The following is a 24,942-nucleotide window of genomic DNA, read 5'->3' as shown; positions in this document are numbered from 1 at the left end:
GAGCAGCTAACCAATCGCTGCAGCTGTACATAGTCCATCGGTAAATAGCCCACCCAATTTACCTACCTCATCCCCATACTGTTTTTATTTATTTACTTTTCTGCTCTTTTGCATACCAGTATCTCTACCTGCACATGACCATCTGATAATTTATCACTCCAGTGTTAATCTGCTAAATTGTAATTATTCGCCTACCTCCTCATGCCTTTTGCACACAATGTATATATACTCTTTTTTTAATTTTTTCTACTGTGTTATTGACTTGTTTATTGTTTACTCCATGTGTAACTCTGTGTTGTTGTCTGTTCACACTGCTATGCTTTATCTTGGCCAGGTCACAGTTGTAAATGAGAACTTGTTCTCAACTAGCCTACCTGGTTAAATAAAGGTGAAATAAAAAATAAAAAATAAATACATTTAGGCATTATTGTTATTATGGAGAATCGAGAGACAAGGTGTAGGGAATTCGGGAGTGGGCCAAATGACCTTTAAAAAGATATACAATTTATATTCATGCTCCACTGTGTAGAAGTGAAATCAAATGTAAGATTAGAGCCATTATGATAGATGTATGGCAACAGAGGTAGGAATCAGAGTCCAAGGGCGGCATTTTTATGCCCTCCAAAGAAAGGTTGGTGGACTAAGATTCAAGGGTCAGATTAGGACGGAAGAAGTAGTTTTTGCTAGGAAATTGTACATTGCATTTATTATATCCTTATATCTGGTTGGCAAGCATGCAAATGGTTTGTGTATGGTTGATGAAACAATAAAGCATGTGTTGATGTATTGTTGTAAGTACCGGTATGAGGAAGAGGGAAAGATAGATGTGTAGGGATTTGGTGGATGAGGGAGGGTTTGAAGTTAGTAGGGCTCTTTTTTATTTTCTTTGTAGTACAGGATTAGATAGTAGGGTTTAGTTTATCTTAATGTTTCTTTATTAATTTAGTCTAAACTGTGAGTGACTACACACTCCAGTACAGTAGGTGGCGGAATTCACATCTAACGTTTGTTTGCGGACCACCATAATATTATAGAAGAAGATTAAGTTGTCGTAATTTCCGGTGTTAGCAAAAATATTGTTGTTGTTTTTTTTGTTGCGCTGGTGGAACGACAGGCTGAGGTGAAAAGCCTGACTATGTCTTTATGTCAGTGACATAGAGGTGTTACACTAATAGGCATCTAACGATAAAGTAAACTGCAAGAAAGGTCAAAGGGGTTGGCAGAGTCCCATTCGGTAGTGCAACTAACGGAATAAATGTTAGTTAGCCATCCAGCTACAGTAACGTTGGCTAATAAGCAGAACATTAAGTATCTGTCAGAAGACTAATAGCTTGTTAGCTACGGACCCATCAACACCACCATCGTTTCAAATATATCGCCGTGTCTTAATTTGAGTACGATGGGAAACGCCGCTACAGCTAAGAAAGGCAACGAACAAGAGAGCGGTAAGTGATTATTGCTATCTTCCCTGAAAAGCTAGCTAACTTATGATGTTCGTTATTTCAAGAGCCAATTTGATAAAGGATTGCAGGCTAACGTTAGGGGACAAACTGGCTTAGCTAACTAACGTAACAATCGTTAGCAACAGTGCGCTAACGTTAACGAGCTAACTAGCTAGCTACACTGACAGTTGGGTAGACGATGCGGCCGTCGTACTACCAGCGGTGCAACAGGGTGGGGGAGGGAGGGTATACTAATTCATTTGTGTTTGAGTTACGTTAGCTAGCTAAACATTTTGGAAAGTGTCAGACAGTAAATAACAATTTGCATGTTAAATGTTGATATTCACGAAGACATTGGCTGTCCAGTTACTATAGTTAGATAACCAGCTACCTAATTTAGCAGCTACGTAAGTAAAGTAGTTAACGTTACTATAACGTGGTAACTTGAACTGTTTGCTAACGTTTTTTATTTAAGAAAACCGCTGACATTAAAGTCAGGCGTTTTAACTACTTTGCAAATATGAAACAGACAATCATCAGTTCATAATTTCAGTAAAATATATAATATTCCCAGTTTATAATACAAAACCAACTTTGAAGTTTTAAAAATGTAAAACTCAACATTCCATGATGTAAGTTACTGCTACACATGAGTCTAGTAGGCATGAGTCTAGTGGCAGAATAAATGGATGCAGTTCAATGCATGATTCATATTCACCAATACATTTTCAGGTTGTTAAAGTTTCAATGACTCAATAACATGGACAAAGGTAACTAAGGCAGGGAATGTCAATTAATCAAACTAGCAAGGGCAATGATCCCAAGTCAGCCATAACTAATATGCATTTATGTAGCAAGCTAAAAACAGAGCCTAATGTTAGCTAGTTATCTAGCTAGCTGCTAGCGGGGCGTAATGTCATTCATTGGAGGAGTGGATGACTGACTGACTTTTTCCCCCTTGTATCGTTTTTCAGTAGCTACACAGCTAGAGATGCACGTGTCATTTAGTTAACTAGCAAGAAATGTGAATAACTTTGCTCGCTAGCTATACTGAACGACTGTTGTCCAGTTAGCATATCGCTTGTGTTCGCAAAGTCACTCTGGCAAGCTATGTACTCCGATTTCAGAGCACTCTTGTCTGAAGGTGCTAGCCTACCTTGCCATGGTTGTTTGATCTATAGGACTGTGATGTTCCCAAATATAAGAGGACTCCCAGGGCGTTGACACATGACCGAATGCCTAGATTCGCTCTTATACAGCAACACTAGAAATTGTTATAAAAGTAGAGACTCGGAGCTAGAAAATAGTTTATCATACATTGCATGCTTTGAAAGTTGATAAACTTGTAACCCCACTTTTGAGAAAATGGCCCTTGAATGTTTTGGTACACCAACTGGAGAGCTCTTCTTTGTCTACACTAGTGGTTCCCAAACTTGTTATAGTCCCGTGCCACTTCAAACATTCACCCTCCAGTTGCTTACCCCCTCTAGGACCAGGGTCGGCGCACTTTCAAATTTAGTTTTGTGCCGTCATTTTAAGCCTGCCACACACACACTATACAATCTATTTATTTAACATAAGAATGAGTGAGTTTTTATCACATCCCGGCTCTTGGGAAGTGACAAAGAGCTCTTGTAGGACCAGGGCACAAATAATAATCATCAATAATGCTGCTCTTTATTTAGCCATCTTACATAAAAAAACTTTATTTGTTCATAAAAAATGGTGAATAACTCACCACAGGTTAATAATGCTTGAAAGAATGCACATAACTCTGCTATGTTGTATTGGAGAGTCTCGGTCTTAAATCATTTTCCACACAGTCTGTGCCTGTATTTAGTTTTCATGCTAGTGAGGGCTGAGAATCCACTCACATAGGTACGTGGTTGCAAAGGGCATCAGTGTCTTAATAGCGCTATTTGCCAAGGCAAGAAACTCTGAGCGCAGCCCTATTCTGATTAAATAGAAATTTCACAGAACCGCCTGTTGCAATTTCGATGAGGCTTTTTTGTTCAGATATCGTTAAGTAGACTGAATCCAGTTGTTTGTATCGTCCATTTCTGGAAATTACCTGCGTAATTGCGCACCCAGCTCACGCAGGTGCTTCGCTATATCACATTTGACATTGTCCATAAGCTTGAGTTCATTTGCACCAAGAAAATCATACAATGATGGAAAGACCTGTGTGTTGTCCTTGTTAATGCAGACAGAAAAGAGCTCCAACTTCTTAATCATAGCCTCAATTTTGTCCCGCACATTTAATATAGATGTGATGCGTCCCTGTAATCCTAGATTCAGATTATTCAGGCGAGAAAAAACATCACCCAGATAGGTCAGTTATGTGAGAAACTCGTAATGACGCAAGTGGTCAGACAAGTGAAAATTATGGTCGTAAAGAAAACTTTAAGCTTGTCTCTCAATTAAAAAAAAGTGTCAATACTTTGCCCCTTGATAACCAGCGCACTTCTGTATGTTGTAAATGCGTTACATGGTCACTGCCCACATCATTGCATAGTGCAGAAAATACACGAGAGTTCAGGGGCCTTGCTTTAACAGTTAACCATTTTCATTCAGGCATTCCCTTGGCAGCAAGAGCCTCAGTGTATGCTGCAGTGTACCCAAGTGGCATCGGGAGCAACTGCTTGCACACGCGTTCCCACTCCACTATGTTTCCCTGTCATGGCTTTTGCGTCATCAGTACAGATACCAACGTGAGCAGCAGCTACGTTTGGCTCATACAGACCTGTAGTGGAATTCCTGCGAGAGAGTAATGGGTAATGTGATTGGATTTCAATTGTTTGACTCGGCTACCTGTATTTGTCATTCTGTTATTTCGCTGAACACTAGATGGTGTAACTTTTATTTTTGGCAGTGAAACTACTCAGGCGAGAGAAACCTCGCCCAAATGTATAGCCTAGTTGCAAAATATACATGGACTGTTTGAAAATGTGAAGGAAAAAAATGTAAAAAATTACTTTTGTATTTTTTTAAATGTGAAACATTTTATTTGGCGTACCCCCAACGGCATTGGTCTAAACTCATACAGCATTGTTTACCCTCTCTTAAGCCTTACCCCCACCCATTTCTTAAAGTATTCACATGTGAGGCAATGTGGTAAACAGGCTATATCAAATCAAATCTACTTTTATTTGTCACAGGATACAGAAGGTGTAAACGGTAGAGATACTACTTGCATAGTAGCAATATCAAAAACAAAAAGTGTCCAGATAAAAATATTTTATAATTATTAGATGACACTTACCCGACCCACTTGTCTAAATTGATGGGTCATGTGAAGGATATGCAATTACCAAACCCCAGCCACATCGAGCTAAGTGGATGGGTCACTATTGTCTAGACATGTTAATGAAACACAATAGATGGCTGTAATCACTCCCAGAAACACCTGGCTAATTTGATGGGTGATGTAATAATCTGGCCGAAGTGGAGTCTTTTTAGACATGTAGCTAGCCAGGTAGGTAGCTTGCTAAACAATGAACAGGCATAATCTCAACTCTTACTGCTACCAATACCAACATTGTCATAGCTGTAGTATGGATCTGCAGGTAGAAACTACGTTCAATGTTAGCTAGCTAAGATTAGGCTGTAACTAGCAACGCAAATAGATTTCTGATTTGAATAATATTACTACGCAGATCATACACGTAACGTAAGCTAGTGAGCCAGCAAGCTAACGTTCGCTTGCTAACTAGCAGTATGCGTTAACTTGCAATATCACGGCAGACTGGAACCATTTAACTCCGTTTTGTTGTAGTGAAACATCTTGTTTGGACAGCGTTGTGCAGAAAGTAGCCCATAACTTTTTCCAACTGATATGTCAATAGCGCCTGCTAAATTCAGGGCATCAATGTTAAGAAAAGTAGCAAAACTTTTGTAGTTCTTGATGTCTAAAGTTATATCTTTAAAAAATGGCACGGTAGAAAGGAGTAGCAACACATACTGATCAGCTCGCATAACAGCACGCCAATCATGGCTAGTGGGACGGTTTCTTTTTCCGTGACTAAACTAAGGAGGCTCGTAATTAAACAATGTATTCGTGTTTATGGATTGAGTACAAGTTTAAGGCACATGAAAGTTCACATGTTTCAGAATGCATGTTTATGTTCAAATGCCTCCAGTGAAATGCGTCATATGCCTTGTTTCCTGAAACAAGTCAGGTATTAGCATTAATCCATTCGGGTGTATTTTGTGGCTTTCATAAATGCGTTCTCATGATCTAAAGTTGCTCTGTTGCAACTGCCTGTAAATACACAGTCCAGTTCAAAATGAAAGATGTCATGCCTGTGGCAATGGCTTGTTTGCAAAAATAACTTCTACAGCTCTGATTGGCTATGGTGCACCGGTCTGCGTAGACTCCGGTCCTGGACGTGACGGATGTTTAATTTACTGCATTGTCTATTAACCTTTCTGGCGCAGGCATTCCGCTAGAGACCCACCTCGACAACATCCGGTGAAATTGCAGAGCGCGAAATTCAAATGACAGAAATATAAATATTTAACATTCATGAAAATACAAGTGTCATACATCAAAATAAAGCTTAATGTCTTGTTAACCCAGCCACTGTGTCAGATTTCAAAAAGGCTTTAAGGCGAAAGCACACCATGCGATTATCTGAGGACAGCGCCCCGCATACAAAAGCATAAAAAACATTCAACCAGGCAGGTGCGCCATGAAAGTCAGAAATAGCGATATAATAAATGCTTTACCTTTGAAGATCTTCTGTTGGCACTCAAAAAGGTCCCCAGCTACATAAAATGGTCCTTCTTTATATCCCAAAAACTCAGTTTAGCTGGCGCGCTTCATTCAATAATCCACTGGTTTCCCTCCTTCAAAATACACACAAAATGAATCCCAAACGTTACCAATAAACTTCTCCAAACAAGTCAAACAACGTTTATAATCAAACCTCGGGTACCCTAATACGTAAATCAACGATACAATTTAAGACGGAGAATCGTTATTGTCTTTACCGGAGATAAACAACAAAGAACGAGCTCTTATCCACACACATGAAAACATTACAGCCAAAATGGGAGAAATAAGTGTCTCTAAGTGGCATTTTAACTAATTTTTCCATAAACAAGCCTGAAACTCTAAAGACTGTTGACATCTAGTGGAAACCCTAGGACCTGCAATCTGGGAGGATTTTGCCTCATAATAAACATGACAGCCATTGGAATCAGTGGTTGGCTGAAAATATATATTTTTTGGGATGGTTTGTCCTTGGGGTTTTGCCTGCCATAGCAGTTCTGTTATACTCAGACATTATTTTAAGTTTTAGAAATTTTAGAGTGTTTTCTATCCAAATCTACCAATTATATGCATATCCTAGCTTCCGGGCCTGAGTAACAGGCAGTTTACTTTGGGCATGCTTTTCATCTAGACGTCAAAATGCTGCCCTCTAGCCCAAAGAGGTTAATTGTCCAAATCAATCATTTCACCTCTACCTTACCTGCCACCCTAGACCCACTTCAATTTGCTTACCGCCCCAATAGATCCACAGACAATGCAATCGCCTGCACACTGCCCTGTCCATCTGAACTAGAGTCATACCTATGTAAGAATGCTGTTCATTGACTATAGCTCAGCATTTAACACCATAGTACCCTCAAAGCTCATAAAGCTTGAGGCCTTGGGTCTGAACCCCACCCTGTGCAACTGGGTCCTGGACTTCCTGAGGGGTCGCCCCCAGGTGTTGAAGGTAGGAAACACCTCTTCGCTGATCCTCAACACTGGGGCCCCGCAAGGGTGTGTGCTCAGCCCCCTACTATACTCCCTGTTCACCAATGACTGCATGGCCAACCACGCCTCCAACTCAATCATCAAGTTTGCAGATGACATAACAGTAGTAGGCTTGATTACCAACAACAATGAAACAACCGACAGGAAGGAGGTGAGGCCTCTGGGAGTGTGGTGCCAGGAAAACAACCTCTCGTGCAACGTCAACAAAACTAAGGAGATGATCGTGGACTTCAGGAAACAGCAGTTGGACCGCAGTGGAGAAGGTGGAAAGCTTCTGTGTATACCAAGTTCCTTGGTGTACACAATCACTGACAAACTGAAATGATCCACCCACAAAGACAGTGCGGTGTAGAAGGCACCACAGCGCCTCTTCAACCTCAGGAGGCTGAAGAAATTTGGTTTAACTCCTAAAACGCTCACAAACCTTTACAGATGCACAATTGAGAGCATCCTTTAAAGCTGTATCACAGCCTCTTATGGCAACTGCACTGCCCACAAATGTTTGTCAAAGCTGGGTCTAAGAGACTGAAAAACAGCTCCTATCAAGGCCATCAGACTGCTGAACAGCCATCATTAGCACATCAGAGGCGGCTGCATATAGACATCGATTTGGAATCACTGGCCACTTTTAGAAATGGATCACTAGCCACTTTAATAACCTTTCCGTATCTAGCATTACTCATCTGATATGTATAAACTGCACTCCACACTATTTTACTGTATCTTATTAATTTTAATTGTGTGTAAATTTTGCATCACCCATATATGTATATACTGTACTCTATTCTATGCCACAGTATCTTAATCCAATGCTGCTCTGACAGATGTATATAGTCTTAATCCATTCCTTATTTAACGTGCCTTAGGCATGCTGCAAGGAGGCATGAGTACAGCAGATGTGGCCAGGGCAATAAATTGCAATGTCCGTACTGTGAGACGTTTAAGACAGTGCTACAGGGAGACTAGAAGGACAGCTGATCGTCCTCGCAGTGGCAGATCACGTGTAACATCACCTGCACAGGATCGGTACATCTGAACATCGCACCTGTGGGACAGGTACAGGATGACAACAACAACTGCACGAGTTACACCAGGAACTCACAATCCCTCCATCAGGACTCGGACTGTCCGCAATAGGCTGAGAGAGGCTGGACTGAGGGCTTGTAGGCCTGTTGTAAGGCAGGTCCTCACCAGACATCACTGGCAACAACGTCGCCTATGGGCACAATCTAGAGAACCAGAGAAAGCCGATACTCGGCTGATTTTTATAGATTTCTTGTAATAATGACAATTACAACAATACTGAATGAACAATGAACACTTATTTTAACTTAATATAATATATCAATAAAATCTATTTAGTCTCAAATAAATAATGAAACATGTTCAATTTGGTTTACATAATGCAAAAACAAAGTGTTGGAGAAGAAAGTATAAGTGCAATATGTGCCATGTAAAAAAGCTAAGGTTTAAGTTCCTCGCTCAGAACATGAGAACATATGAAAGCTGGTGGTTCCTTTTATTAACATGTGTCTTCAATATTCCCAGGTAAGAAGTTTGAGTTATTATAGGACTATTTCTCTCTATACCATTTGTATTTCATATAGCTTTGACTGTTATGTTCTAATAGGTACTTTAGTATTGCCATCCTAATCTCAGGATAGGCTTGAAATCATAAACAGCTGCTGGCAAACGCAATAAAGTGCTGTTTGAATGAATGCTTACGAGCCCGCTGCGCCTACCACTGCTCAGTCAGACTGCTATATCAAATCACAGACTTAATTATAATATAATCTCACAGAAATACGAGCCTTAGGTCATTAATATGGTTAAATCCGGAATCTATCATTTCGAAAACAAAATGTTTATTCTTTCAGTGAAATACGGAACGTTCCGTATTTTATGTAACGGGTGGCATCCATAAGTCTAAATATTGCTGTTAGATTGCACAACCTTCAATGTTATGTCATAATTACATAAAAATTCTGGCATATTAGTTCGCAACGAGCCAGGCGGCCCAAACTGCTGCATATACCCTGACTCTGCGTGCAATGAACGCAAGAGAAGTGACACAATTTCCCCAGTTTAATATTGCCTGCCCATAATGTTGTGACTTTAAAAACAAATCCAATATGTACTTTACTCTCATAAAAAGGTTAGATGGAAACCTGTTTAATATTAATCCATTTTGAGGAATTTATTTTTGGGATTAATGTGCACATGCCTACAAGAGACTTTTGAAGTAACCTAAACTGAATAAAACATTGACTTGTGTTCATGCCACATATAACAGGTAATACATTTAAAAAGTAAAATTATATGCATTTTGGCAATTTTGAAGCATTATGGTCGAGGTGTGCAAGGAATAGCCACTGATTGGAGAGGAGGCAGAGCATGTGTTAAGCTTTCCTGAATAACTGGACCTGCCGGGAGCATATGTGGCCACATTTATTATAGGACGACTTGTGATAATGATGATCTGAAAGAGACGGCACATCTCAATATCAGAAGTAAAAATATTTTTAAAAGGTACGAATTTGAAGTTAGCCTGAACATGAGAAAGTTGGTTTGATGTCTCTAGCTTGAAACGGTTCAAGAGTTACTGTTGGTGTTACAATTCTTAACCTCTTACAACTATTATTATATGATAGCCTGAAAGGTTTTAAGTTGGTTTTGTAACTTAACTGACCAAGGAGCAGGGCTATTTTAAATAGCTACCACTATATTACTGTGGTTCTACTTCAAACCATGTTAATTTATGCAAATGTGAAATTATTAAGTATAAGTAATATCAAATCTGAATGCATTTAAAGTTGGGTCAGTCTGAACATCTCAACATTAGTTTAGCGTTGACAGCTTTATTGTGACTCGTTTCAGGAAACTAGGCGTATGTCGCACGTCACTACTTCACAGGAGAGCCATTAGAACTTTTGGGGCAGAAATGCCTTCTGGAATATGTGAACTTTCATGTGTCATAATAACAAACTTCTATTCCATATGTAAATACGAATACAATTGTTAAATTACGAGCCTAGTTGGTTGAGTCATGGAAAACGACAGCAACCGTTCCGCTAGCCATGATTGGCTGAGATAATGAGTGAGCTGGACATGCCGAGAGATGAGTTTGGATTGGTCTGCCATGTTGCACGCTTCTGTCTATAATATGAGTTGGTCATGTGTAGGTATTCCTTTCTAATGCTTCTTTTTTGAAAGATATCACATAGTAGAACTGCATAAGTGTTGCTCTCCACTTTCTGGAAGACCGAGTTTTGAAATTAGTGGATTAGAGTATGATAGCTAAGGAGAGGGAGAAAATTCTGACATTTGATTGCAACTATTCAGACTGAGTCGACAAGAGAACCTAGAATGCTCCGGATTACATCTTCAAACTAAGGGCAACCATGGCATCCGTGACAGGGGGAGATTTGTCAGAAAATGTACGTCAATGAAGGGGTTGGATATGACACTGTACTCCATTACCCATATATCGCGCCGGGTCCACGGTGTCTTAACGTACCCATGATTGCATTCCGACCCCAGTGCAGGTCAGTGTAAACAAGCGTAACATTAGGGTTTGAATCTGCTCAAAAGCGTAGGGACGGACGGCTCTGTTTTCTGTAAGTGCCGGTCACTGGTCAAGTAGCCTGTAAGACTCATTTTCAGCCGGAAACTTTTTCCACAGTCAAACTGCATTTCTTCCTAGTGCAGTCTGAGTGCCATAGATAAAAACTGGGCACAGCTTCGTCACTGTCATGGCTTCACCATTACTTTACTGAAAAACGTGTCTCTCTAGCCCAAATGGTTCAAAAGGTATGAATGTGCCCCACATGGCGGTATGCGCAAATGTTCCAAAATGTCATTTGTGGGAAAGTGCCATTCTAAAATGCACATGCGATTGGTTTCATGGACGAAGATGGAAATATCTATTTAGAAAGAGGGGATATCTTTGCTTGGTTATATGACTAAGATATTGCCTCTGACTGCTTGACAATAAAATAAAGTTTATTTTGAAAACCAAGTTCCACACAAAAGCGTTATGACTGGGGGACAGTGCCAAGAGTGTGGAAAGCTGTCATCAAGGGAAAGGGTGGCTACTTTTGAAGAATCTCAAATATAAAATATATTTCGATTTTTTAACACTTTTTGTTACTACATGATTTCATGTGTGTTATTTCGTAGTTTTGATGTCTTCACTATTATTCCACAATGTACAAGATTAAGATTAAAAAAGATTTAAAAATTAAGAAAACCCCTGGAATGAGACGGTATGCCCAAACTTTTGACTGGTACTGTATATTTTCTTCTACATATTCTACAGGTACCAGATGTATTATTTGTCCATTCTAAAATGTAATCTAATAAAAATAATGTTATCAAGTTGTAGTGATGGGCATGCAACAGACTATAAAACTCTGGAGAACCTTTATGCATTACCACTAGAGAGCAATATCACCTTTGTTTAAATAGCCTATATCATAGACCTAGATGTATTGCTTACAAAATATTGAACGTTCTTGAACACAGTGCATCGTTTTGTGATGCAATGTTTTTGTACGTTTTTTAAACAAATTCTTGCTGTTAAAATCTAGTATGAAAGTGAAAATAGTTTAGACGGTGGTCTAGAGTTCTGAAGCGGCTTTCTTTTACAAGAACTGAAGTACAGTTGAACAGGAAGCCCATACTATGTTAGTGTGTGGTTAGTCAAGCATCGCAGTTTGCAATTCATCACAAACAGGAAGTGTATATCACTCTGTATGGCCTCCAGTTGAAAAACGGTTTGGTTACCTTTTAGCTGGAAGTTTGATCTAGTCGTTGGGAAGGGAAAAACGCCATTTCAATTCTAAATGGCCCAGGGAAAGGATCATTCCTTCCTAAAGCTGGACGACCTTGCCAGCCGATTCTTCAACAGGTATCGCAAAGGCAACCAAGAGCAAAAAGCCCAGGAGAGTGAGGGGCCTCATGTCTCAGAGTTCACCATCATTTGGGATAAGTTGAGTAAGTTACTGTGTGCTCTTCATGCTGTAGCTATCAAAATAGGCAGGTGTAACCAAGTGGGTCTAATTATTAGACGAGCTCAAACTCTCAACTTGTGTAGCTGCTTTTATTTGATTATTGCTGACGTCAACGTTGGCAAAACCCTAACCAGTAAATATTAAGTTTCTAGTGAATACACCCCTGGTATCTTTATGGCTACATGGACACAGTAACACTTGACTTTTTGGTGCTTTTTCTAAATGAGTCAATACGCTTTAACTGAGCCTTGTGTTTCCTTCAAACTTGTCAGGGCTGATAATTAAACCAGAGTGAGACCAGACTGGTGCTTTAGGCTAAACTAAAGGCACATAGGGTCTGAAAAAACAAAAGATTAATCTTAAAACACACTAAAGTTTTAACAGAAGCAAATGGTATGAAACCAGAAGTGACCCACTGAAACTTTGTTTTCATTGTTTTTTTTCTTGTCATATGACAACCATGGAACTTGCTTGATTCCTCAATGTTACGAACTATAGAAGCATTCGGTTGATCTTCACCATGGATCTAAAATTGCATGGAGAGTTAAGTTCGTTCTTACACGGACGGAGTCAGTCCCATAAAACACTACCTAGTGCTACGTGCCCTGGAATCCAGTGCCCAAAGTCAGGAAGTTATTAGATAATGTATTGAATTCACCAGGAATAAAACACACCAGTAACTAGGTCTATGTAGCTATTTGTTCTTCTTAAAACCTTCTTTGTAACTTCGATGATGCATCGTACACGAACTGCACTGTCATCAACGTGTAATGTATATTGTAAATGCGCAGCATCATTGTTGCAGTCTCTGTTGCCTCGGCTGAATGAGATCTCTCTGTCCTGTCATTTTCTTTGTGCCACTTCTTGGCCGGGGAGGGTGGATGGTTTGTATTCTATTCTAATTTTTATTTTTTATTTTAAACACTTTTTTCTCCTCTTTCTAATGATCTATCCTTAACAGTCCTATGTTACGTTCAATGTCAGAGGGGTCAGTGAGCTTTCAAACAGCTAGTGAGAGATGTAGTCTCCCTTACCAGTTAGGCCTACTATCATGTCAGACATGAGAGGCCCATGGAAATAGACGCCCCTATTATCGTGTAGTTACAGCAGTGAGCTACAACTCCTGCTACAGACAGACAGGAAGTTCTCCAATGACATGGCTTAGGCTGCATGCAGAAAACCCTGTCAGCTCAACAGCTAGCTCAGTCTTAACTTTTGCCTTTTAGCGACATAATTGAGATTTAGACAAATCTGATATGTAGACATAGTTGGGCTGAAATCGTCAAGTTAGGGAATGAACTGAAGTTACATTCATGTATTGAGAGTTGATTTTGTGAAGATTGTGGACTTTCAATTAATGAATTAAATCCATGTTTATTTATTAAACTGAGATTCCCCCCAACTCCAGTGGTTTCAGGCTAATCCATTTGAGTTAGGCTATTTGAAATTGCACAGTCTTATGTTGTCTTCCCCAATGTAATTTTGTTGTTACATCTAACCCACTTAAGTATCTAGCTAATATTATTGTTTTTACATAAACATTTCTTCCCTCTTTCTCCTCTTCATCATTTCCTTCCATGTGGGTGAATGTTCCTGAAAAAACCTTGGTGAACTAGAGACTTTTGGTATGCGCATTCTCTTCCATAAGCTGTCCTAAGTCACAGAGGGAGCAGACAGCCAATAGCCTAGATATCATTCAACAAATAGGCTAGGACTACAACCTGGCTGCTGCTAAAACAGTAGAAAATGTGTGGCTTTTCTTCAATAGGAACATCATGACTAACTCATGGATTTAGCCAATTACTTTGTCATTCCTCGGTGACTATGGACTGCTCGTGTCTGCTGTGGTTTCTGCAAAGCACTTTCTATGCCTGCACTGTAGTTAGTTTGCTGTGGCTTTTAAAACTTTTGCTGAATTTTAATGACATTTTTTCCCCCTTCAATAGTGTTAACCCTCTGAAACGAATGCACCGTTGTTACTCTTTGAATTGGCTTTCTATAAAGCCTGTGAGTGCTCTTTGCATCTCTTCAATGTAAATTGCTAGCTAATAAAGATGTTTTAAGTACAGTACCTCTACCTGGTACTTTACTTTGGCCTGACCTTACTAACGGTTTATGTAGTTAGTGTGATCCCCTGAACATGTTGACTGTTAGATACCCAGCAACTCTGATCTAAGTAGAAATGCAATAGCTCTATAGACCTGTCTAACCTGCAAAACACTTTGCAGGTTTATTCTAATAACACTTTGTTTATTCTGTGCTAATTGTCTTCTTTCTTCACCTTTCAGTGAAAGAGTTCTTAGCTAAAGCCAAAGAAGATTTTTTACGAAAATGGGAGTGCCCACCACAGGTAAGAGATCAATAACAAAATACTTCTTTCCCATAGGTAACAAAATACTACACTGAACAAAAATATAAAACGCAACAACTTCAAAGATTTTATGGAGTTACAGTTCATATAAGGAAGTCAGTCAATTTAAATAAATAAATTAGGCCCTAATCTATGAATTTTTACACGACTGGGAATACAGATGTTCAGATGCCTTTAAAAAAAAAAAAAAAAAGAAATAGGGGCGTTATCATAAAACCAGTCAGTATCAGGTGTGACCTCCATTTGCATCATGCTGCGCGACACATCTCCTTCGCATAGAGTTGATCAGGCTGTTGATTATGGCCTGTGAAATGTTGTCCCACTCCGCTTCAATGGCTGTGTGAAGTTGCTGGATATTGGCAGGAACTGGAACACGTCGATCCAGAGCATCCCATAAGTTCTCAATGGGACATTTTCAGCTTCCAGGAATTGTGCACAGATCCTTGCGACATGGAGTCGTGCATTATCATGCTGAAACATGAGGTGATGGCAGCGGATGAATGACACTACAATGGGTCTCAGGATCTCGTCACGGTATCTCTGTCCATTCAAATTGCCATCTATAAAATGCAATTGGGTTTGTTGTACGTAGCTTATGCCATACCATAAGTCCATCGCCACCATGGGTCACTCTGTTCATAATGTTGACATCATCAAACTTCTCTACCGCACAACGCCATACGCGCGATCTTCCATCTGCCCGGTACAGTTGAAACTGGGATTTAGCTGTAAAGGTACACTTCAAGCATGCCAGTGGCTGTCTAAGGTGAGCTTTTGCCCACTGAAGTTGGTTGTGACGCCAAACTGCGGTCAGGTTAAGACCCTGGTAAGGACACGAAGGGCTTCACTGAGAATGTTTCTAAATTATAATAAGCCCCTCCCAGGATCCTCACAGCCTTCATTTTACCCAGCACTCTCTCCACCATTTTGGTTAACTCCAATGGTTTCTTCATGATTGGGACTCTGCTCAGCTGCTCCTCATTAACATACACTACTCATACGAGATTTTTCAATCAAAATCATCAAATGTATTTATATAGCCCTTCGTACATCAGCTGATATCTCAAAGTGCTGTACAGAACCCCAGCCTAAAATCCCAAACGGCAAGCAATGCCGGTGTAGAAGCACGGTGGCTAGGAAAAACTCCCTAGAAAGGCCAAACCTAGGAAGAAACCTAGAGAGGAACCAGGCTATGAGGGGTGGCCAGTCCTCTTCTGGCTGTGCCGGGTGGAGATTATAACAGAACATGGCCAAGATGTTCATAAATGACCAGCATGGTCAAATAATAATAATATTCATAGGCAGAACTGGCAGTTTTCAATTTTTTTTGACAATACTCCAATTCTGCTTGATTCTACCGCCATTGTATTCAGAATCCACTTCATCATCCGCTTCTGCCATCTTTCGTTGCCAGCCAGAGTAGAGTCTAACATTCGCAAAGGCACATACTTTTGAGGAGATAGGGAAACGGTGCCCACGCCATGTCAATGTGCCACACGGTGCATTCTGGGCGATTTTGCTACCAAAGTGCGCACTCCATGGAGTGAGAAACATTAGCAAGAATCTTGTCAACAAGAAGTATAACATTACCAATATCTTCCAAAATGTGAGATAATCATCTTGCTATCTGTAGTATCGTATAGCTTTGGAATCGTGGCATTATGTGCTTTTGAGGAAATTGGGCAGGTTTCTCGACATATACACTGACTTGGAGAAAGGATTGTGTGACGATTAGCTTAGCAACTGCATGACAACGTGAACATGATTGGTCGACAGTCTGCTGGGTGGGGTGTTATACGTTCCTTCATTCATTAGATTCCTATTTCCTTTCTATAATACAGTTGATGTCGGAGGTTAACATACACCTCAGCAAAATACATTTTAACTCAGTTTTTCACAATTCCTGGCATTTAATCCTAGTAAAAATGTCCTGTCTTGGGTCAGTTAGAATAGCCTAGTGGTTAGAGTGTTGGACTTGTAACCGAAAGGTTGCAAGATCGAATCCCAGAGCTGACAAGGTGAAAATGTTGTTCTGCCCCTGAACAAGGCAGTTAACCCACTGTTCCTAGGCCGTCATTGAAAATTGACTCAAATTATGTCAATTAGCCTTTCAGAAGCTTCTAAATCCATGACATCATTTTCTGGAATTTTCCAAGCTAAGACGCAGTCAATTTAGTGTATGTAAACTTCTGACCCACTGGATTTGTGATACAGTGAATTATAAGTGAAATAAACTTGTCTTAACAATTGTTGGAAAAATTACTTGTCGTGCACAAAGTAGATGTCCTAACCGACTTGCCAAAACTATAGTTTGTTAACAAGAAATTTGTGGAGTGGTTGAAAAACACATTTTAATGACTCCAACCTAAGTGTATATAAACTTCCGACTTTAACTGTATCTCTGGCAACTCTACCATGCAATGCACCCTGGATAAAGAGGCAGACAAATAGGAAAAATGTGCTAGTTAAACGACACATTTCTCAAGGTAGGAATATCGTAAAAATATGTTCAATGGCTCATTCGAGAGAAGTCATAACTCTGGAGGATCTCATCGGCCAGCATTAAAATCTGACTTGTACGATAGACGTTTTCGCAATCTAAAAGTCCTATTCTTAACTTACAATGCTGTGAGAGCGACTTACTTACGGTGCTACGTAATACCGGCCGTATTTCTGCCTGCTCGAACACCAATAACTCACATAAACATAAAATGACCCAGAGAATCGATAGAACATCACTCAGAGATGCACAAAAACAATAGAACATTCAAAATGGCTCAACCTTCACTTTACTGGTGTTTAAAAATTCAAAAATCTCTGGCTTTTGTACTCAGCAGCACCACCTTGTTAAAAAAATCCTTGGAAGAACACTGAACATCACTTCCTAGAGTTGCTCAAACTGCGCATGCAATGTTCCAAAAACTCTTTCACGAAGCATGATGGCAACACGCTAAAAAGACACTTCCTGATCTTCAAATGTGCCACTGAGACGTCACAAAGTAAACGATGGGCAGACTACATCGATGGCTCCGTCCATTCTTTCTACAGTCTATGAGCAGCCTACAATGTGCCTTTTTAATTAAAGGCATATTACCCGTTCTTTGCGGAGATCGCATAGACTGTAAACGCTGCACAATTACCTTCATTAAAGTGTGCTGCCCTGTATTCAATTTCAACTTTAATGTCGGCTCACTGTTGTTTGCTGTCACATTTTAAGGATGTGTTTTCCTCCTCAGAGCACAACTGGACTAGATGACTTTGACAGGCTGAAGACTCTGGGCACAGGCTCGTTCGGTAGAGTGATGTTGGTGAAACATAAAGGAACAGAACAGTTCTACGCCATGAAGATCCTGGACAAACAGAAAGTGGGTACATGCACTGGGTTGTGTTCATTAGGTTAGATAACGGAAAAAGAAAATGAGCATTCCTTTTTGGGTATGTCCAGGTAGCCCTTCCCTGTTTCAGTTTGCTTTCTTCCGTTTAGTGCCTAATGAACATGACCCTGTTTTGTTTTGAATGAAGTTGAACAAAACCTAGGCTGGTTAAATCACCTAGGACAGTAAAGTTGGCTGGTGTCAGAGAAAGCCTGGCTTTATCTAGTATGGGTTTACACTAGTTCAAAAGGAAATGGAAATACATCTTAGGTGCTGTGAGGCTTGGTTAACCACAAAATAAATCTTGTATTTTTTTGCCTGACATTTTTAAAGTGAAACTTAATGAGACAGTATGAGAGATCCTGTACGCTTGTTATAGCACTGGTATATTTTTTTGGTTAACTTGATCTTACATCAAGGCACATGATGGTCAGAACTAAACGGTTCTCACTGTTTCAGTTAAAATGTTTGGGCCTAGCATACACATTAAAAATGTACAGTGAGAGCAGGGGAAACTTGTTGAAAATCTGAATTAAAAATATAAACCAGTCATTGAGGCAACAATATTTTGTTAGCTACAGAGTAACTTTTTTCAGCTGCCTGCTTTGGGTCTGTTAACTTGAAGGATATTTTATGAAATGTCAGTCCCATGCAGGTTTCAAACGGTGACTGACGTGTCTTTTGAACCTATGACCTCTTGACAGTTTGGCTTTAAACCTACACTGTGGTATTTTTACCACATAATGCTGTATTATAAAGCTGTTAAAGATTAGCAATTGGACTGTCCTATTGATATTTAATTGCCCTGATCATCGTAAATGGTGCTGCCTTGTGGTGACTAGATCGCATTGGCTGCCACCAAATGTAGTAGGGATGTTCTCTTGATATTGTCTCTTACATTATTATTTTGCTGTGTATCAAATTAATTTATGTGGAAAGGCAAACACTTTGTTCTCTTTATTCTCGTGTGTAGATTTGTAAGCATCACATGTTCCCACTACTAGCATTCTGACTACTAGCATTCTGACAAACAAATATGCTACATAGGTCCAGTTTATTTATTTTATTTTACCAGGTAAGTTGACTGAGAACACGTTCTCATTTACAGTAACGACCTGGGGAATAGTTACAGGGGAGAGGAGGGGGATGAATGAGCCAATTGTAAGTTGCACGTTCAATGCATGTAAAACTTTTTTTTATTTTTTAAATAGACTAAAGTACTACAAACGTTGCCTATTGCCCAGGCACTCATTCCTTGATCTCCAAAGTTAGCCACCACTATAAATTCTTCTTTGGGATGTGGTCACATGTTCTTCATTAGTGGTAAGCTCACATGCATTAGTTTTATCAGATGACTGGTGACTTTTCTCTGTACTATTGTGCTCCTCTCCTCATCGTTATGCCTCCTCTCCTCATCGTTATGCCTCCTCTCCTCATCGTTATGCCTCCTCTCCTCATCGTTATGCCTCCTCTCCTCATCGTTATGCCTCCTCTCCTCATCGTTATGCCTCCTCTCCTCATCGTTATGCCTCCTCTCCTCATCGTTATGCCTCCTCTCCTCATCGTTATGCCTCCTCTCCTCATCGTTATGCCTCCTCTCCTCATCGTTATGCCTCCTCTCTCATTGTTCTCACAGGTGGTGAAGCTGAAGCAGATAGAACACACGCTAAACGAAAAGAGAATACTGCAGGCGGTGTCCTTCCCCTTTCTCGTGAGACTAGAGTATTCCTTCAAGGTATGTCAGCAGCAGTAGGATGTCCTAAAATGTGCACCATTAAAATTGGTGAAAAAGATGAGCAGTGTTATCCTGCTAATAGAGCTTGGATGATAAACCAAAAATGGCCTTCCTTGGTACCCCAGCCATTTTCTGTGATTTTGCTACACAATGTTACTGTAAATCAGGGGTCTCAAAGAAAGCCTGCAGATACCCGGCCCTCCGTGGAATGATTTGGACACGTGCTGTAGATTGTTCTAAAACCGTTATTTCGTTGACAGTAATAGCCTATGCATTATGTTGGTTCCTGTAAAAAAAAAAAAGGGTACTTTTTACCCCTTTTTCTCACAAATTTCATGACATCCAATTCGTAGTTACTCTTGTCCCATCGCTGCAACTCCTGTATGGGATAGGCGAAGGTCGAGAGTCATTCTTCCTCCGAAACATGACCCTGCCAAGCCGCACTGCTTCTTAACACACTGCTCGCTTAAACCGGATGCCAGCCGCACCAATGTGTCGGAGGAGACACTGTACAACTGGCGACCAAGACAGCTCGCGGGCGCCTGGCCTGCCACATGGAGTCGCTAGAGCATGATGTGACAAGGAAATCCTGGCCGGCCAAACCCTCCCCTAACCCGGACGACACTGGGCCGATTGTGCTCCGCCTCATGGGTCTCCCAGTCACGGCCAGCTGTAACACCGCTTGGGATCGAACCCGGGAGAGTATGTTGATTCCTGCTAGAAAAGTATCTGCTTGTCCCTGTTTTCCTGTCGGCTGCTGTGTTAGCGAGCCTCTCTAACTCCCCACTGTGTGCCTGGAGGAGGGGGAGATGCATTCTGAGAAACACAAGCATATGACCATTGTTCAAAATGCAATTGCGGGAAAATTACAGTTTTCAAAGCATCTGCTGTTACAGTTAGAGAGGAGAGTCACAGCTTTCTGTGAGTATTTTATTTCTCACCTCTTAATATTGAATTCATGGCACCACTTTACAACTGGAGTAAGTTGTAGTATGGTTTGGTTTTGATGCGCCCGCGGAGCGCGCCATTTGCAGTGGTTAGGCCTACATCAAGTAGCCTAAGCCTAGCGCTGGAATTCTTTTGTACGATAGATGAATCAATTAGCCTATATGGCTGTATAGCAACAATATCATGTTTAGAGTAGTCTAGCTAAGTGTTTTGAGTTCCCACTTCCTCAGGTGGTGAATAATATAGCCTATAGGCCAATATTCACAAATATTGTTGTATTCATTGTTATCCAAAAATAGTTACATTGATCACAATATTACCAAAAAAGTTGGTGACCAACTTCATTTTGTTATTTTTTTTCCAGAGGGGGGTTTACAGGTCCAAAGAAAATCAAATAAATGCATACAAAGATAACCCTGAGACCCATTCCTCCCATCCCACCCAGCAACAGAGGTTGCTTATCTGCTGCAGTAACATCTTTCCTTTGTGAACGGCTGTGTTAATTATTTATAGAAATATCTAATTCCAATATTTATTGTAATTTATCGTTCTACTTGCAAATATGTTGGAATAGTCCTTGTACATTTCGACAAAAAAATATCGTATCAATTTCAACCCACGGTAAGTGTGTGTGTTCTAACTTTATTTGAACCATAGGATAACTCCAACCTCTACATGGTGATGGAGTACGTTCCAGGAGGAGAAATGTTCTCGCATCTGAGACGCATCGGGAGGTTCAGGTGAATCGAAAGTTTTGACACCATGTTCATAGCCTGGTATGTCTGTATACTTGAGATACAAAATAATGGGCACAATCTATGAATTATAAGGTATTGTGCTCTGTTGTCTTTGGTTTCATTTTTTTTCACCCGTTTGACATCACGTCAACTTACATTTTTCTTCTTCTTTCTTCAGTGAACATCACGCACGGTTTTATGCAGCTCAGATAGTACTCACTTTTGAGTACCTCCACTCGCTAGACCTTATCTACAGAGACCTGAAGCCTGAAAACCTTCTCATTGATCACCAAGGGTACATCCAGGTACAGATACAGCGATATCCAAACCAAAGTATATCCGCATTTGTTGTCTATGAACTCTCATCTAAGACTTCTGTCTTGAGATTGAGTAGCAAATAATGAGAGGTTCGACATCACATTACCGTTGACAGCCCATGCAAATTTGCCCTATGCAAATCTGGACTGTTATTATTACATGGTTCTAATGCCCTTGTTGGTCTGTTTCAGGTCACAGACTTTGGCTTTGCCAAAAGAGTAAAAGGCAGGACCTGGACATTGTGTGGAACTCCTGAGTACCTGGCTCCAGAGATCATCCTCAGCAAGGTGGGCCATCGTGTCCAATATAGCGTGCTGTACATCGTGTGTTTGACTGTTTGCAACCTACCTGTAGATATGAATTAGTTGTTTGCACAGTATGTGCAAAGAAAGTCGCTGAAGATTGTTTTCTCTGCTGTACTCTGCTAGGGCTACAACAAAGCTGTGGACTGGTGGGCACTGGGAGTCCTGATCTACGAGATGGCTGCCGGGTACCCTCCATTCTTTGCTGATCAGCCAATCCAGATCTACGAGAAGATCGTGTCTGGCAAGGTATGCAGGAGTTGATGTTATGTGTAGTCTGGACTGACATGTTACCGGACACCATGCGCTCTTGAATGTTATGCAAAACTATTGCATACGTATTAGTGTCCTATAAAACTTTCTTCACAGGGGTGATTTACCTATATATTTTGCAGCGGCCCCTACTGTCAAAAATGACAGCTATTAGCCTATATGGTGTCCCTTGATGTTCTGGTTATTTGCCAACATTGCTGTGCGTGTTTCTATCGTCCCAGTGACTTTTATCCACATTTTAACAATAAGCTCCACAGTTAAAGCCCAACTCCTCTCCTGTGTTCCAGGTACGATTCCCCTCCCATTTCAGCTCAGACTTGAAAGACCTGCTGAGGAACCTGCTCCAGGTGGACCTGACGAAGCGCTACGGCAACCTGAAGAATGGGGTGAATGACATCAAGAACCACAAGTGGTTTGCCACAACGGACTGGATCGCAATCTATGAGAGGAAGGTATGTCTCGATCGTTAGTTTAAGTGTGAAATAACCACGGTTAGTTTGGAACAGTAAAAACAACAGGTAACACATTATGTATCCCCAGAAAGATTGACATTCCAGGTGTAATTAAATATGAGCTTTACCGTCATAAAAACACTGCCAGATATAACACCTTTGCATTATAAAGACCTTGCGAGGCTTGTAGGCAAGGATGTTGGGAGTTCAGAACTTTCCCCTCTAACCCTCATCACCAACATAGATTGATTGCCTTACATAAACAATGTGTAGCTGTTGTGATTGTATTGTGGTCTTTAGAGCCACTCACACACTTGTCCTGTTGCCTTTCAGGTGGAAGCTCCCTTCATACCAAAGTGCAGAGGACCAGGAGACACAAGCAACTTTGACGACTACGAAGAGGAGGATGTCCGTGTGTCCGACACAGAAAAGTGTGCGAAGGAGTTTTCCGAATTCTAGCAAGGGGAGGCAGGCGTTCCATAAGGTCTCACATGTATTGGGATTTTTGCAGTCTGTTGAGGGTGGAGCTGAGACACAACGCATTCAAAACAATTGCCTAGTTCCTTCATTCCACAAGGTTGAATGAGGTCCTTCTTGCCATGATCCTCCTCGCGTGCAGTTAGCACTAAACGTATACACAGGCACATTATGCAGACACCCCTCGTGCTGCGACACAAAACAAAAATACTAGGTAGACCATGTTTTTTGTCTTTTGTTTCCTGCTTTGTTTTTAAAACATTTGTTGCTTTAAAGAATCCCCCCCTCCTTCCCTCCATTTTAAACCAAGTGATTATTTGCAAAGCAAGACAAAAACCAATGAAATGCCCATTTTATAGTGGCACAAAGAGTTACTGTCTGTAGTAGGTGGTATTACACATAGTAGTGATTTTTAAGTTGCTCCTAGTTCTTGCTAGTGACTCTTGCCAGTTCTTGTGTGTTAGGCCTACACGTCAGTGTTTGTTTTAGGTTTAATTCAACTTTCTTGGCCCAGTCTATAATCCTAAACATTTTGCTGTCCTTAAGAAGTAGACTGTGTCTTTCTGCATAATATAAAGATACAGTATCTTTTTAAAACGAAATGGATGTCAGAAAAGGAAAATACTCAATACAATACCACAGTCACATGGGCATGCAGTCCTTGATGAGGGGTACAGTAGTAGCAAAGCAAACCTAATTACAAAGCAAAAACCTGTGATATGTTTAATTTATCATTTGTAGCAATGTTTTACTTGTCAGGTCATGGGGCATTTTATTTTTATTTTTTTAACCTCCGAGAAGGTATTGTATTCAAATTAAGATGAAGTGAGATGAAGTGAGATGATCTATTTTAAGGTACAACAACCCCAAGAGGGGTAGGAAACTTATGGGCTTTAACTGAACAAAAATATAAACGAAACCATGCAACAATTTCAAAGATTTTACTAAGTTAAAGTTCATATAAGGAAATCAGTCAATTGAAATAAATTCATTGGACTCTAATCTATTGATTGCACATGACTGCGAATACAGATATGCATGCATCTGTTGGTCACAGACACCTTTAAAAAAAAGTAGTGGTGTGGATCCGAAAACCAGTCTGGTGTCTGGTGTGACCACCATTTGCCTCATGCAGTGCAATGGACGCATCTCCTTCGCATAGAGTTGATCAGGCTGTTGGTTGTGGCCTGTGGAATTTGTCCCACTCCTCTTCAATGGCTGTGCAAAGTTGATGGATATTGTCAGGAACTGGAACATACTCTCGTACACATCGATCCACTGCATCCCAAACATGCTCAATGAATGACATGTCTGGTGAGTATGCAGGCCATTTAAGAACTGGGATATTTCAAGCTTCCAGGAATTGTGTACAGATCCTTGTGACATGGGGTTGTGCATTATCATGCTGAAACATGAGGTGATGGCGGCAGATGAATGGCACAATAATGGATCGTCTCATGATATCTCTGCATTCAATTTTCCATCGATAAATATAATTGTGTTTGTTGATCGTAGCTTATGCCTTCCCATACATAACCCCACCGCCAGCAAACCACTTGCCCACACGACACCATACACGCTGTCTGCCATCTGCCTGGTATAGTTGAAACCTGGATTTAGCTATGAAGAGTGCACTTCTCCAGCGTGCCAGTGGCCATCTAAGGTGAGCATTTGACCACTGAAGTCGGTTACGACGCCGAACTGCAGTCACGACGAGCATGCAGATGAGCTTCTCTA

General features: G+C 40.6%; 1 protein-coding gene across 4 annotated transcripts; it reads left to right on the top strand.

Annotated features, from left to right (window-relative positions):
- The first annotated feature begins 1,077 nt into the window (after window positions 1–1,077).
- On the top strand, window positions 1,078–24,207 carry prkacba (protein kinase, cAMP-dependent, catalytic, beta a). 4 transcript variants are annotated; one of them, XM_046298118.1, is made up of 11 exons: window positions 1,078–1,445; window positions 13,835–13,843; window positions 14,507–14,568; window positions 17,826–17,954; window positions 19,600–19,698; window positions 21,304–21,386; window positions 21,562–21,688; window positions 21,893–21,988; window positions 22,130–22,252; window positions 22,564–22,728; window positions 23,062–24,207. In XM_046298118.1, the coding sequence occupies exons 1-11, from the start codon at window positions 1,400–1,402 to the stop codon at window positions 23,185–23,187; spliced, it is 1,065 nt and encodes a 354-aa protein (XP_046154074.1). In that variant the 5' UTR covers window positions 1,078–1,399; the 3' UTR covers window positions 23,188–24,207. The 4 variants fall into 4 exon arrangements, with proteins under 4 accessions (XP_046154074.1, XP_046154076.1, XP_046154075.1 ...); XM_046298120.1 differs by lacking the exon at window positions 13,835–13,843 and having other exon boundaries at window positions 1,079–1,445; XM_046298117.1 differs by lacking the exons at window positions 1,078–1,445; window positions 13,835–13,843 and adding an exon at window positions 11,930–12,201.
- Window positions 24,208–24,942: the final 735 nt, after the last annotated feature.

The sequence above is a fragment of the Oncorhynchus gorbuscha genome, linkage group LG14 (assembly GCF_021184085.1).
Source record: "Oncorhynchus gorbuscha isolate QuinsamMale2020 ecotype Even-year linkage group LG14, OgorEven_v1.0, whole genome shotgun sequence".
Classification (NCBI taxonomy): Eukaryota; Metazoa; Chordata; class Actinopteri; order Salmoniformes; family Salmonidae; genus Oncorhynchus; species Oncorhynchus gorbuscha.
The sequence above is the reverse complement of the archived record's forward strand: the minus strand, read 5'-3'. Positions and strand labels throughout refer to the sequence as shown.